The 14,286-nt window shown below is 43.2% G+C and overlaps 1 protein-coding gene across 2 annotated transcripts in view; it reads right to left on the minus strand.

The window, feature by feature from the left end:
* Positions 1-334: 334 nt before the first annotated feature.
* The window catches only part of LOC119170200 (unconventional myosin-XVIIIa-like), a 309,197-nt gene continuing 295,245 nt past the window's right edge, over positions 335-14,286 (minus strand). Inside the window, exons 32-33 of one of the 2 annotated variants that reach the window (XM_075890718.1) lie at positions 6,120-6,271; positions 335-744 (exon numbers count right to left, since the gene is read on the minus strand). In XM_075890718.1, the coding sequence (XP_075746833.1) occupies positions 707-744; positions 6,120-6,271 (190 nt within the window). In that variant the 3' untranslated portion in view covers positions 335-706. Of the gene's footprint in view, positions 745-6,115; positions 6,272-14,286 lie in introns of both variants that reach the window. The other variant, XM_075890717.1, reaches the window with a different exon arrangement.

Here is a 14,286-nt window from a genome sequence, read left to right on the forward strand (position 1 = left end):
TATCTGTACTCATCTCGGTGATATTTGTGTCATTTTCCGCATGCAAGACACATGCTGGTGTAGTAAAGGAAGAACTGTTCCATTTTCGCAAGAAGTACAGCATTGTAACTGGGAAGTAGGAGACACTGGGACTTCACATTGAACTACATACCTCACTACCTTTCTGTTATAATCACGCTGTTGAGAAAAAAAAGACAGACATCACACATGAAGTGTTCATGTCTGTCATATGCATTATCTGTAGTTCATTTCTGAAAGTCCCACTCCTAGAATACTTGGCGCAAGAGAAAGGGCAGCAAGTTCTGAGAAACAAGAAATAAAACAAAAAACAATGAACGGGAAATGCATCAACCAAATCAACTGAGCTGGTCTTAAGGAACATGGGCAACTGAAAAATAAGGCAACCAGACGCTCAGGGTCTTCACGCTGGGGTTAGTCGTCTGTGGCAAGGAGGGCCATGATGAATTGGTTGGCACTCTTATCGAAACACTCGGTACGTCTCGAGGAACACAGAGGAACAGACAAAAAAAAAAAAAAAAAGCCAGGAACATCGGTGGTCCAGTTACGGTGACGTGCATCGCACTCAACGACGATCTGCCAGGTCCAGTGGCCTTTCGCCTGCGGCACCGTCACACGTCCACGAGCTGGTCGTCCTTGTACGACGTTGTCCGACCACTGCCAGAGTCGGCCAGCTCAAGCTCGGGGCTCACAGATGACAGTCCAGAGATGGGACTCTCATTCGATCTGTTTTGGAAAGCAGCGAACGCAAAGAGGTTCCAATGAGGTACAAAAGTCAGGCCTGTTAAGCCAGCCATGCTATCCAGATCGAAGTAGACTCCTATTAAACGAATTTTGTTACCATTTCACCCACAGTGCTCACAGGCATTACAGTGAGGGGGAGTCCAATTCAGAGGAAAGGTACTGCAAAGGTTTACCGGTACACATGAAATGAACACGGAAATAATTTACAACTTGCAATCTCTAGACTAGCATGGTTTCACAGGAGCGCATGTATGCTGAAAACTCAAATACAGAAGGTAGCCATAGAGATGAAAAGAAAACGTCATTTAAAGTTATAAAAATGTCTTGTGGCAGTGTGGATCATTCCAGAGAAAATGAACACTTTAGGAGAGGCTGCTTTGGAACTTCCTTCGTTTATTTTATAATGTGGCTAAAATGAGACAACTGCCTCTAATATTATTGGTTTTGTACTTGAATTGCGAATTCATGTTCATCTCTCAGTAAAGAAAACAGCAGGTAAACGGAACATATTTCTCTGTTTCCTTCAGGTCCCACTTAAAGATAATCTACTGCAAAGTGCTATGCGGCCATACAAATGAAACAAGCAAGTATTAAAACATACAACTGTTAACAATTTAGCTAGACTGATGAGTTTAAAACATGTCATCTAGCTAAGTGAACACAACACCAACCCGAACACACGAGCGACGTCAGTACACTGCATACACACACTGGCTAAAGGTAATAAAATGTCGAATCATAAAATTTTCAATGCGGGCTTCCAATAATGAAAACAGATGGATTAAAGGACACTAAAAATACTATGTTACACCTATTGCTAAACTGCGATTTCACAATACCAATAACATTATTTTTAATGGAAGAAGACGATTAGTGAGTGAGAAAATAAAATGTAAAAAAATGTGGGTGGCAAATGCCACTGTGATATTTCCGCACCAAGCCCTGTCAGGTCATAGATTTCATTGGCATATAGAAGGTCATACATAATTTTTGATCACGGAGAACTAAGTACATTGTTCTCTGAAAGGGTCACAGACTTCAAATACCAAGTTTCAGAAAATTTCGTAGAGCTAATGTCACCAAATATGAAAAACACACCCTGAAGAAAACCCTGATCTCACACCTCTGTCATTTCAGAGCGAGAATTAAAATTGAAAGCTCGATCTTCAATAATGAAGGTAAGATGGTGAAATTACTGACATTATAGTTTTCAGAAAACAATTTAATAATTGAAATTGATTGATTGTGTCACTTCAGCGTCTCTTTCATACCTTGCAAGTGTACTCCTGTGTGCCCAAGGGATATGAGGTGGCACGATGTGATGTGCGGATCAGTTTTTTAGTTTGATGCTTTGTAGAGTTGCATAAACGTTAGCTCACATGAAGCTTGCAATAACCACTTCATCGCTACCACACCTATCGTATAACCAATGAATGCCATGACAATTATATTATTCATGCTTTTAATTTTTTAGGCTACGCGGCAAAGAAGCTAATGAATAAGCCAAAAATAATTCAGAATGCTTTTTTCAGACATCTTTACAAACAAAAATGTCTCCAGGAAAATATATCTGAAAAGTGCGATCCTTTTGACAATATACTGAAAATTAGCTTTTTGTTTTACTTATTGCAACATTAGAACAACAGTAATTTCAACAGACGAGTTTAGCATAAAAATTCCTGGATATTTTCATAAATACCTGCTTTTTCTATTAGTGCACTCAGCCAGAAACTACATTACTATCAGGGAGAAGTATTTCAATCACTAGGTAGCTATCATAAGCAGTCAAAAATTATGTGTGGCTGTTATGGAATTTCTGAACACATAGCATGTGTAAAAGCCAAAATAAATTATAAGCAATGTGTAGTACAGTGCAATCTCGATAATTTGAACTCGAAGGGGCATGAAAATTTGTTTGAATTATAAGAAGTTCGAGTTAATGAAAGCTAAATGAATGGAGGCCTACCCATGCAGTGGTGCATGTGCATTGAGCTTACACATGAGGGGAAGTTTTAGAAGACATACATTTATTCAGAAATCACAGGACATCTGTCATTAATTGAAGCAACCGGTGATGTGCATCTGCACACGTTGGCCTTTTAGCGAGTCAATCTTGCACGCAGGTTGCAGAGCATTTCTACTTCGGTATTAGCATTTTCCCGGCAAAAAAGTTACATGCAGCAAAGTCCAGCACCAGCACTTTCTAAAAACGATGACAACAACGACTGCATCTCCGCTACCCAGCCGCAGCGTGGCCAGCACATGACGAGAAAGAGGAGCGTTTCCACACGGAGAGAAGGAGATCGGCATTTCAAAGAGAACCAACACTCGATAGTAGCTTTTTTTTCTCTATTCGCGCGTGTCGTTGAAAGGAGAAGGGTCTACGTGGCAGGGATAAGAAAGGGGGAAGCATGGCGCCGGCGCATGAGAGAGAGCCAACACTCCGGGATAGCTTTTGTTTTCCTCTCTCCGTTTATGCTCGGCATTGAAAGGAGAAGGGTCTTTATGTAGCAGGGACGGAAAAGGGAGAAGTGTGGCACAGGTGTGTCGCAGATCGGCATTTGAGAGAGAGTAAACATTGCACCGCAGCCTTTTCTTTATTATTTTTTTCCCTTCGCGCACAATGTCGAAGTGTCAAAGGTGCCGCTGCGGGATCGGCTGTGGTGCTGAGAACATTTTCGGAACTGCGGAATATTCGAATTAATCGGCGCAAGTGCTTGCACGTTCCAATTACAGAGCATTTTCGCATATATTGGAATAGACATAGCTTTGATGGGACCACAGCAAGAGTTCGAATTAACCAGAAGTTCGAATTAGGTGTGTTCGAATTAATAAGATTCGACTGTAGTATCGAAATTGCAAGGATTACATGCAGGATGTTTTCGATGGCACACTTTTAAAATTCAGCAAGACAACAACAGAGCTGTTAGAATACACTTCCAAACATCAAGATACAAGTGCTCTACGGTTCGCTGTACTGGTTCAGGAAGTAGACAGCAAGACATGGTTTCTCAACGGAAATCGTGCAAATAATAATTCACAATGACACGAAGTTAGTGCTTTCAAAGCAGGCACTGTGGGACGGGGAACACACGAGTGGGTGTCGCATAGGAGTCTTCTCGACTCTCAACAAATGGGTAGCTATAAATTTTACATTGTCGGTACTTGGAAAGAATTACCTGGAATGCACGAGCATGTACAGTTTAATAAAGCTTTCTGCCAGGCGATTTGGTTCATACTTGTAAGAAAAATTGCTTTTTTGGGGCCTGTCCATGTTTTCTGCATCCTTGTCTAGCTAGCGTGCAGCCTCTTGTGTTGCAACACGTACAATGCTCAGGGATTTAAAACCAACAATTTTGAGCGGAGTGATGACCATACTGTTCGATTACACCAGATCTTGTCCGTGCCACACTATAGGCGTAAACGTGATTTGAGAACACTTACATTACGGCCTTGATAATAATATCTAGTGTTTAGTATTCCAAAACCATGATGTGATTATGAAGTACTTCATAGTGTAAAGCAACGGAAATATGAACTGTCTGGTGTTTTCTAACATGTACTGACATCGTACTGTACATGGGTTTCTAGCATTTCATCTTCACCAAAACACGACCGCTGCGGCCAAAATCGAACCCCCGACTTTCAGGTTTGAAGCCGAGCACCGTAACTGGTGCCCCACCGTGGCAGACACCAACAATAACTGTAGCAGTAAAACTGATACGGTTACTTCAAGCAATCCTGGACAACAGTTGTTTCACTAGAAGTTTCAATCTGTCAGCACTGTAAATTTCCTAAGGGCCCTGCTACATTTTTTTAGCATGGTCAGAAGACGCTGCCAATCGGTAGCAGAGGCTCACAAGAACACGCGAGCCAAATATTATTGCGCAGTAGGCGGCCTAGAATTCACAATAAATTTTCAACGCTGGCTGAAAATTTCATCCTCTTCTCTGGACAAGTCACCAAACAAGCTAAAAAAACGCTCATCCCGACCATTGGTCGATATGAGCCTGGCATGCTCGGTCGTTATTCTGACTGCCCTAACAGACTGCTACATTTACATGCACGCGCTCAGTTGCACTGAAACGCTGTGTATTCGAAAAAAGTGCTCAAGGTCACGGGGCGTTCGCGACATATTTGCTTTCCCCATGCCACCTCGCCTTGCTTATCTTCCAGTTCTTTCGTCGGGACAAGAGAAGAGAGAATACAATTGCATTGTGTGACAAATCTTTGTAACACTGCTTGTACCAAAGAGATTCCAAAGGTTTTTGCAAAGGTAAATTCGTGAGACAATAACCTTCTTTAGTGAATCTATTCCATGGCTACCTAAAAAAGTGCTGCAAGGCCCCTTAATCTGCCAAATTTAACACAACAGAAAGAAGTTGTCATTTAGGCATATGAACCATAAAGCTAAATATATTTTCAAGTTCAGTTTCTCGAAATTATTATTTGAGAAAAAAAAATCATGCTAGTCGCTAATGAACTTCTTTTGTCAAGATTGGAAGATCATTTCACAGTTGAGTGCAGGTCGTGTGTGTTTTGTACAGTGCTTGGACTTTCAGGGTACTGCAATTAAGTGATATGCAAACAAGAGGATGGAAAATAGAGGTCGAGTCTACCAATGGCTCTATGCAAATCAGCCCACTCTCAATTGCAAATTGTTCTGATGCTTTCATTCAGGGCAATGAACTGGCTGGAGATTGTTCCGCAACAAAAAGCAAGTGAGGCCGCAGACCCACTGTTGATGGGCAACCTTGCTTCCCATTTCTAGGAGTCCATGAAGCGAGAAAGTTTGCTTGCATAACAAAATTTACTACGGTAATTGTTTTTGGTACATTAGGCCTCAGTAACCCCGAACTGGATACTAATAGGTCACCTTTCATTCACCCGATGTGGTATGAACTTGAAGGGTTTCAATGCACAGTGCTGTGCAGTACAAACACTACAGTAGACTATCACCGAACAGAAATCTCAGAAACATTACTACTGCCTAAACATAACTGCCTCTACTACGATTTGTTTTCTACTTGAATTCCACACTTCCCTTACTCTCTCAGTAAAAAAAAAAAAAAAAACTTAGATTGAACACATTTTCCTGGTCCCTTCAGGTTTCAGTCAACAAGAGTCCCCAGTGTGTGTGCAATAATGCCCATGCAACTGGTGCACACATCCTTGTTACACTGAAGCCATACCAAGTGGTGTAGAATAGGCAGGTTGCAGACATCCCCTGCCAACATAAGGCATGCAGAGATTGCTGGCACTCGACAGCCCGTTCGAGACAACGAAGCAACAACGGATGAGCGTGCCGTGCTGTTAGGGTTGAGCAGCTCCGGCATGCCTAGAGCAAGCGTACCTACTGAGTGAGACTGCAGCCGAACTGCGGCGGCTGCTGCCGCCAGTCACCGGCAGCGGTGACATGTCCCCCATGGAGGACATGCGTGATTGACTGCCCAGGCCGTGCCTCCGCAACAGGGTGTCAATGTCCACGTCATTGTCACTGTCGGAGTCACTGGAAAAATGAAACAAACAAAACAGAAGCTCAAGCTATGATCACTCCTGGAGAGCATTTTTAATTTTTGACTTAAAAGAGCACTTCGTACTTGACCTAATTCAACATCATGATGGTTCATTTCTTTGCTGCGTACTTGCAGACTGGTTCCATTTTGTAAAGTGCAGAACGGTACCTTCTTTAAAACACAACTGATTCTGGAAGGCTGTACATAACCAAGTACAGTGAAACCTGGTTAAACCGTAGTTGGCCGGAGCTCGAAAAAAGTATGTACTAAACCGTAGTACTGCTTAACCGAAATAGCGTCAGGTCGCTCACTTACCTGTCAAAAAAAAGAAACCTTCAAGGAGTGCAGTGAAAGAACAAAAAACGTGCAGTAATTTATTAACTTCGTGGGACACAGTCTGTAATCTTCATTCGACGTCGCGGCGGCCTAGCAGCAACGACAGCGGCCTCAAACTCACTTATTCTGTGAGCCAGCTTTTCCGCCAGCCCCCTCTTCTCGGCAAATACCTGCATGACGCTGACGCAATGCGCAGCTTCGGCCACTGTCGGACCTGGATCACCCGTGTTGTCGCTTTCCATGTCGTCCTCATCACTATCATTTGGCGACACTTCGACAACCGAGGCAACAATGGATTCGTCGGACATGTCCGGAGATGTCTGCACATCGCTGTCTGCGTCTCTGAAGTTGGGGAAGGAAACGCCTTCCGTAATGCCCTGCCGCTCCAGCACTTCAGCTAGCAGAGTTTTGCAAGCTTCGTCTACGATGTCCGAAGTCTGGTCAATGGTGTCACTGGCGCCATTTGCGTCGCCCGCACACACACTGAAGCCAGCATGATTGAAGCGATTTTGAACTGTCGTTGCTTCAACCTGCCGCCACGAGTATTCATTTCATTTCATTTATTTCATTTATTGTACCCTCAGGGCTTTACAGCATTGCAGAGGGGAGCGGGCACTGACGAACGATGTTAAAGAAAAGAATACATAGACAAGACACTAGAACATTATTAAACACTGGAAGCAACTATTATCAACTGCAACTATGTTATACAGCCAGTAGATTATACAAGAAAACTAACAACAAAATCAAACGTTTACATTTCCAACACCAAGTATGTTATCGAGCGATGTTTTAAAACTGCAAGGCGAGGTGATGGATGCAACTAATTGTGGGAGGTGGTTCCAATCCTTGCAAGTTTTAGGCAGGAATGAGTGAAAATATGTTGATGTCTTGAAGCGAGGAACAGCAACTTTCTACGTTTGGTCAGTACGAGTTGAAATGTATGACGGTGGGGTTATTAAAAGTGAACGCAGAAGGGAGTTGTTGTAAATTTTGTGGAAGAGTACGAGACGGGATATCTTACGGCGTGTAGCGAGTAAAGGAATGTTAATAATTGATTTCATGTTTGTTACGCTAGCGGTACGGCGATAATCTGATAATATAAATCTAACAGCGCGATTCTGAATACTGTCAAGTTCGTTAACTAAAGTGATATTACCAGAGTCCCATATCGATGACGCGTATTCCAAATGCGGACGAACGTACGTAATGTAAAGAAGCTTTTTTAAATCAACAGGGGCCATGTAAAAGTTTCTTCGCATGAATCCTAGAACCCGGTTTGCCTTACATGTGACAGAGTTGATATGATGTTTCCAAGATAGGTTGTTAGTAATATGGACACCAAGGTATTTATAAGAGGGGACGGGATCGAGTACGGCGCTGTTAAGGAAATAATTTGGACATGCGGTAGTATTACGTGATATGCGCATAGACTTGCACTTCGAAACATTTAATTCCATTTGCCATAATTTACACCAGTTAAGCACGTTAGTCAAATCTGTTTGGAGGGTAGTGATGTCATTATTATTAGATATTTGGCGATAAATTACACAATCATCCGCGAATAGGCGCATTGTTGAAGAAATATTGTTAGGCAAGTCGTTAATGTAAATTAGGAACAGCAATGGCCCAAGGACAGACCCCTGTGGCACTCCAGAGTGAACTGGTGTAGTAGACGAGTCGAAATTATTAGCCAATACGTATTGGGAGCGGTTAGTAAGAAAGCTACGGATCCAAGCGAGCACATATGAGTCAATGTTTAATAGGCTTAGTTTATGTAGCAGTAGGGAGTGTGTTACTACATCAAAGGCTTTGCTGAAATCAAGAAAGATGCAGAAAGATGTTCCAGAGTCAAGGGATATGTGTAAGTCATTAGTAAAAAGTAGAAGCTGTGTTTCACACGAATACTGTTTTCGGAAGCCATGCTGAGCAGGTGTAAAGAAATCATTGTCTTGAAGAAACTTGATAAGGTGAGAGTAAATGACATGTTCTAAAATTTTACATGGTACTGATGTGAGAGAGATGGGACGAAAGTTACCTGGATCGTGGGTTGTTCCGACTTATGTAAAGATACCACCCTATTAATTAACCAGTCGTTAGGAAGCACTGCCGTAAGAAGAGACTGTGTGAATATTCGTTCAAGGATTAGAGAAGAATACTCTGCCGTGTTCTTCAAGAATTTTGTGGTGATACCATCGCAGCCGCATGAAGATGAAATCTTTAGTTTATTCATGATGGACCGTATTCCTTACGAGCTAATGACAATGATGTCCATTGAGGGAAAATTAAACGGCTTTGCAGAAAGTATGTCATTACTACTAGATGGTTCAGAGAAAGTTTCAGCAAAAGTACGGTTAAGTAAACATGCACACTGATGATCCGAAATTACATTACCTCGGGATATTAAAGACAGGTTGTTATGCTTGTTACCTCGTACAACGTTCCAAAATTGTTTGGGATTTTTTTGCAGCACTGATGGTAAGATTTTGTTAAAAAAGGTAAATTTAGCTACTTTTAGTTCACTTAAGTAGGTAGCAGCTGCAGATTTGTAAGCTAGCCATCGAGCCAAAGACTGGGATGTCCTCGCAGCTCTAAACAGTCTTTTCTTGTGATTAGAGAGTCTATTTAAGTGTCGATTGTACCAGGGAAAATTAGTATTGCAGTACACCTTTCTTACCGGAATATATTTATTTGTTAGTTCCAAAATTTTACTTCTAAATAGGTTCCAGTTATCTTCTGCAGTGCATTCAAAACTTGCAGGGAAAAAAGTATCTAAGAAAGAGCATAATTTAGTATTTATGGTGTTAAAGTCAGCTCTGTTATAATCTCTGATCATTTTAAAATGGTTGGATGAGCGCAAACGTGGAAACGATAGAGAAAAAAGAATTATGTCCTGATCACTTAACCCAGACAGCAGTGTTATCGGGGACACAAGATCTCGAGACGACGTCAACACGAGATCTAGAAGTGATGATGTAGTCGAGGTGACACGTGTGGGATGCTGAACTAATTGTGATAGCCCAAAGTCATTGCAAATCGAAAGAAATTCGGTAGATTCAGCAGGTGATTAGAGCAGGTGAATCGCGCCAATCAGGTCGATGGAGAATAATTTGCCACATTCAGTGGCGAGAAGAAATCTGTGCAGCAGATTCTTCTTGTAGAGCTGTTTTACAGCTCGAATGATGCCTTGGTCCAAGGGCTGGGCAATCGCTGTTGTGTTTTGTGGCAGAAACGCCAACTTCACAGCCGTCAGGTTGTCCAGGACGACGTGCGCCGAAGCGTTGTCTAAAATAATAAGAACTCTTCTGTTCTTAGCCGCAAAACGACGATCGATGAGGCGTACGTACTCCTCAAAGAGTTTTATCGTCATCCATGCTTTGGTGTTGCTGCGATGAATGACCCCTGATGGCAACTGGGTGCCTTTGAAACATCTAGGCTTCGCCGACTTTCCAATCACGAGGAGCAGAGTTTTGCCGGTTCCAGTCATGTTTACGCAAAACGCCACAGATATTCTGTCTGTTGCATGCTTGCCGCCAGTGCACGTCTCGCCTTTGAACGCGAGCGTTTTGTCTGGTAGCAGCTAGCCTAAAGAATAGCGCCGATTCATCCATATTAAAGATGTCATCAGGTGCGTAGTCTTCCAAGATGTTCTTCAGCTGACCATTTCGCCACTGTTCCGTGCCATCCACGTCAGCAGCAGCCCCTTCTCCCGAAACAGTCCTCGTGGTAATGCCGTGCCTCGCCTTAAATCTGGCCAGCCAGCCATTGCTGCACACGAAGTTGTTATGGTTGAGCTGTGAGGCAAAAACTAGGGCCTTCTCCATGAGCAGGGGTTCGCTGATAGGCAGATTTTTTGACCGTGCAGCGTTTAGCCACTTCACCAGCACCTCCTCTACATCCAAAAACGTCGAACCGGGTAGCCGGCACCTTTTCCCAGTTGCAGCAGCACTGCAACTTCTCTCTGGAATTCCAAATTCCACACACCGTAGTTAATGGCAGGTTCTTTTTGCGTGCCAGTGCCGATATTTCCTGCCACTTTGAATAGCACGAATTATGTCCAATTTCTCCTCTATTTTCAGCACTTGATGCTTTTGACCCAGCTTCGGCATGACGCAAGTACAAAGCAGCACAAGCACGAAGCAGCACAAGCACACATACACAACACGTGAAAAACGACGCGAGAGCTGTACGACACGGATCAACCAGAGAACACCTATGCACAGCGCCAAAGGAACAAAGAAAGCAAAGCAAGCGCACACCGTGTTTGCATGTTTGTGCAAAGCGCCATCGCGTGGACAACACCAGAAGCCTAGCCAGCTGAGTCATGACCTACTACACTCCTGACCTGCCCAGAGAGCACCTCTTCCAGCGCCCACGTTCTAGTTCATACCTTCTGCCGCTAGGGCCGTCACCTACGAGCGGCGTGGCGCTAGGCAGCACCTGTTCGCTGTCGTCTGCTTCAGCCATCGCTGTGGCAGTGCAAATCGTTCTTATTGTGCATGAATTGTGTATGAATGTGTAAAATATGGCAAATAAAGCGATATGATTCCTCGTCAGAGTTGGCTGCATTCGTGTGGACGTTTGAAGCAGAAATAGAACCGTAAAAAAAGCACACAAAGGGTCACAGTGGCAAGCAGACGGGAACTTTTCTACAAATGAAGGAAAATTTATTATGAAAATATTTCTTGAATGAAAACGTAGTCCAACGAGATAAAAAAACTATTGTTAGGCATTCATTGTTCACACTGAATCACGATGGTTCCAGACGATACGCATACACAAATTGCAGAAGATACGCAGAAACACAGTAGGTCGTGTGCAGAAACTTGCAGACGGCAGATAGCTGCAGTAGTCAGCTCTAATAGTGGCCGCGTGCAGTGTTTTTTTTTTAGATGAGCTGACACCTCAAATGTAAGTATGGTGTATTGCTGCGTGCCATATTGCAAATCGGAACAAGGCAAACAAAGTAAAGTAAGTTTTCACGAGTTTCCTGCCACAGACATACGGGAAGAATGGATCGAGGCAATTGGAAGAAAAGGTGAGTCTTGTGTTTTTGAGAGTCGTTTCAATTCAGAACGAGTTGCAAGCTAGCAAGAAGCACCAGGGTGCTTTAGTAAACTTTATTTCCGTGTGTTATGCTAATTCACTGAGCTAAAAAACATGAAAGCTTTTTTAAAGTACCGCGGCTAATATGGCAGGCTCCACAAATAGTGCCAAGAAATTTAAATATAGCACACAAGAAAAAAGTAAATATACGAAATCTGTAAATTATGTAAAAATGCGTAGCGGTGGGTTGCGAGGGGTTCGAGCACCCTTCCCGAAGGCTGCCTCAACAAATGCCGCCGAAATCCATAAAAAAATTAATGATATGAAATATTTACGTGCTGCCTCCACAGTTTGTCTCTCTGTGTGTGTGTGTGTGTGTGTGTGTGTGTGTGTGTGTGTGTGTGTGTGTGTGTGTGTGTGTGTGTGTGTGTGTGTGTGTGTTTAGCGATGGACAACTCTTGAACACTGGGTGTCACTGAAGTTAGCGACCGAATTTGGTCAAATGTATTTCTCATCTCAAACCTCTATCTTCCCATACAGCTTTGTTCGTTTCTGTATAAGCTTACTTAAGGTAATTAGAAACGTTACGCCGGTAACGAAATGTGGCGATTAACTGTTCACTCTATATAGGGCTGGCAGGCGGTCGGGTATAATGACATAATTGAAGTCCTTCGTGCAATGAGCCCATCGGCTCTGTGAGGGTTAAGAGACCCAGCCGGTGAAACCGAAATGAGGAACCTGGAATAATCAGCGACAGATACTCTATTTATGTGCGTGCTGCATCTGAGATTACATCATGCATGACAAAGATTCGTTTTGGAGAATGCAAAAGAACAAAAACCACTGAAGTCATCGTCGTCAACGGCGGAGTCATTGTACAGGTTAGAGGTTTGCGCTCTAAACCAAGACCAAGGCGCTCAAGTGCGCCTCGGTTTCGGCTCTGTCGTATTGGGTCGCGCTTCGTTACTGAGCAGCCATTAGGAAATTCAGCTTTGTTATGAAACCTTGTATAGCCAATGAGCTCTTCGAATAAAGGGCTTCAAGTATGCCACTGGACTCGACCACGTACCATCACTAAACATCAATCGACGAATGTAGTCATCTAAAAAGACATTTACAAAGGCTGCGAGAAAATATGAAAATGCACTAAATGGGTATACAGGTACTTCCCCAGAATAAAATCGTGGCTATGCTTTTTCTTAACCTCCCCATTTGGCTTGTTACATTTTGGAAAAATTAATTACAAAAAAGGTGTTATGGACTGTTATTTTGCAATCTTGCTAGCCATGCGTATACGCCTTTACCTTTGATGAAGGTTCAGGAAAGCATCGCTGGGAGCCCAGCGACCGGTCGAAGGTATGCAGCCTGCATTTTACCGCTGAAGATTACAGAACAGTGACGAAAAGGAAGATGTTGAAGCCCACAGCCGTGCCTTCCTTATTTCCCGCTTCTCCTGATCCACGTGGGCAAGATCCAATGCCGCGGAAAAAGCGGCTAAAACGAACGCAGGGGGAAACAACGCTGGCACCCATACAAGTAAAAATACTGTAAGTAAAACTTGAAGTCTAACACAACAACGGATAAGAATAATGTTAGCAGTATTCCCTTATGCGTTTAGCGGGACAATATATCTGTCATGCTTCGCTATTTTTTCGGCTTAACAGGGGAACGTCCAACGCAGATTCTTCTCAAGAAGAGCGAGCATCAGCGGAGCCTGGGGAAGTATATAGTTCTGAAAACCCAATTGAAACTGCACAAGAGGCCGAGTGGTTGCATTTTCCATCAAGTCAGGACAACATGGAGGACTGTAGTTCAGTTATACAAGGGGAACACCAGAAGAGGCCAGTGCGGCGCTCCATGACGTCGCAAACGTCGATCGGTTTGAAGAAGATGCGCTCCCTGGTCGCGGCAACTAAGACGTTGCGGCGGAAGTGCAGCAGGCTGAAAGAAATGAACAGTAATTTGCATTCACAGCTAGAGAAGCTAAAGAAAGATTTTTTCGAGATGAAAGCCCTCGCCGAGGCGAATGGCGCTCTAACGCTGCAGGTACGCAGTTACGTCAGTGGACGAATGTTATATTAATCCTTTTATATTCGCACTTAATTTTAAATGACTCTGAACATAATAACAATTTAGGAGTAAGTCAATTCTATCAACATCACCCGTACTACGAGAGGACGTCCGGTGAGCGAAGGAATTCTCGAAACTATAAGAGATTGTAAAGGTGGCGATGCTACCCTTAAGTTCTCGCGCATCGGCTAGCAGTGACGTCATACTTTGACGGCCTCAGGTAATGTCTAAGACTGCTGTGTTAGTAGATGCAAGGTCTGAAGTAGCAAGTTTCAAAGAAATGTTCTCAGCCAATGCGGCCAAGTACACAAGGAGCGACGCAACATAAAGCGACGTGCACGTGTCGAAGATTGTTCGCCAAACTCAGAACATTAAACCTAGTCTTAATTTTTTCTGTTCTAATAGTCGTATGATCGGAACAGGAACGATAGAGAATTATCAGGTACTCATTTATCAGTCTATTAACTTAGTGTCCCTATACTTTTTTGTAAGAAACGTCAGAAAGGGGAGGATGGAAGCTTGCAGTAAAAAACCTGTGAACAGGGGTTGTTCCCAT

The sequence above is a fragment of the Rhipicephalus microplus genome, chromosome 3, assembly GCF_043290135.1.
Source record: "Rhipicephalus microplus isolate Deutch F79 chromosome 3, USDA_Rmic, whole genome shotgun sequence".
NCBI classification, from domain to species: Eukaryota; Metazoa; Arthropoda; class Arachnida; order Ixodida; family Ixodidae; genus Rhipicephalus; species Rhipicephalus microplus.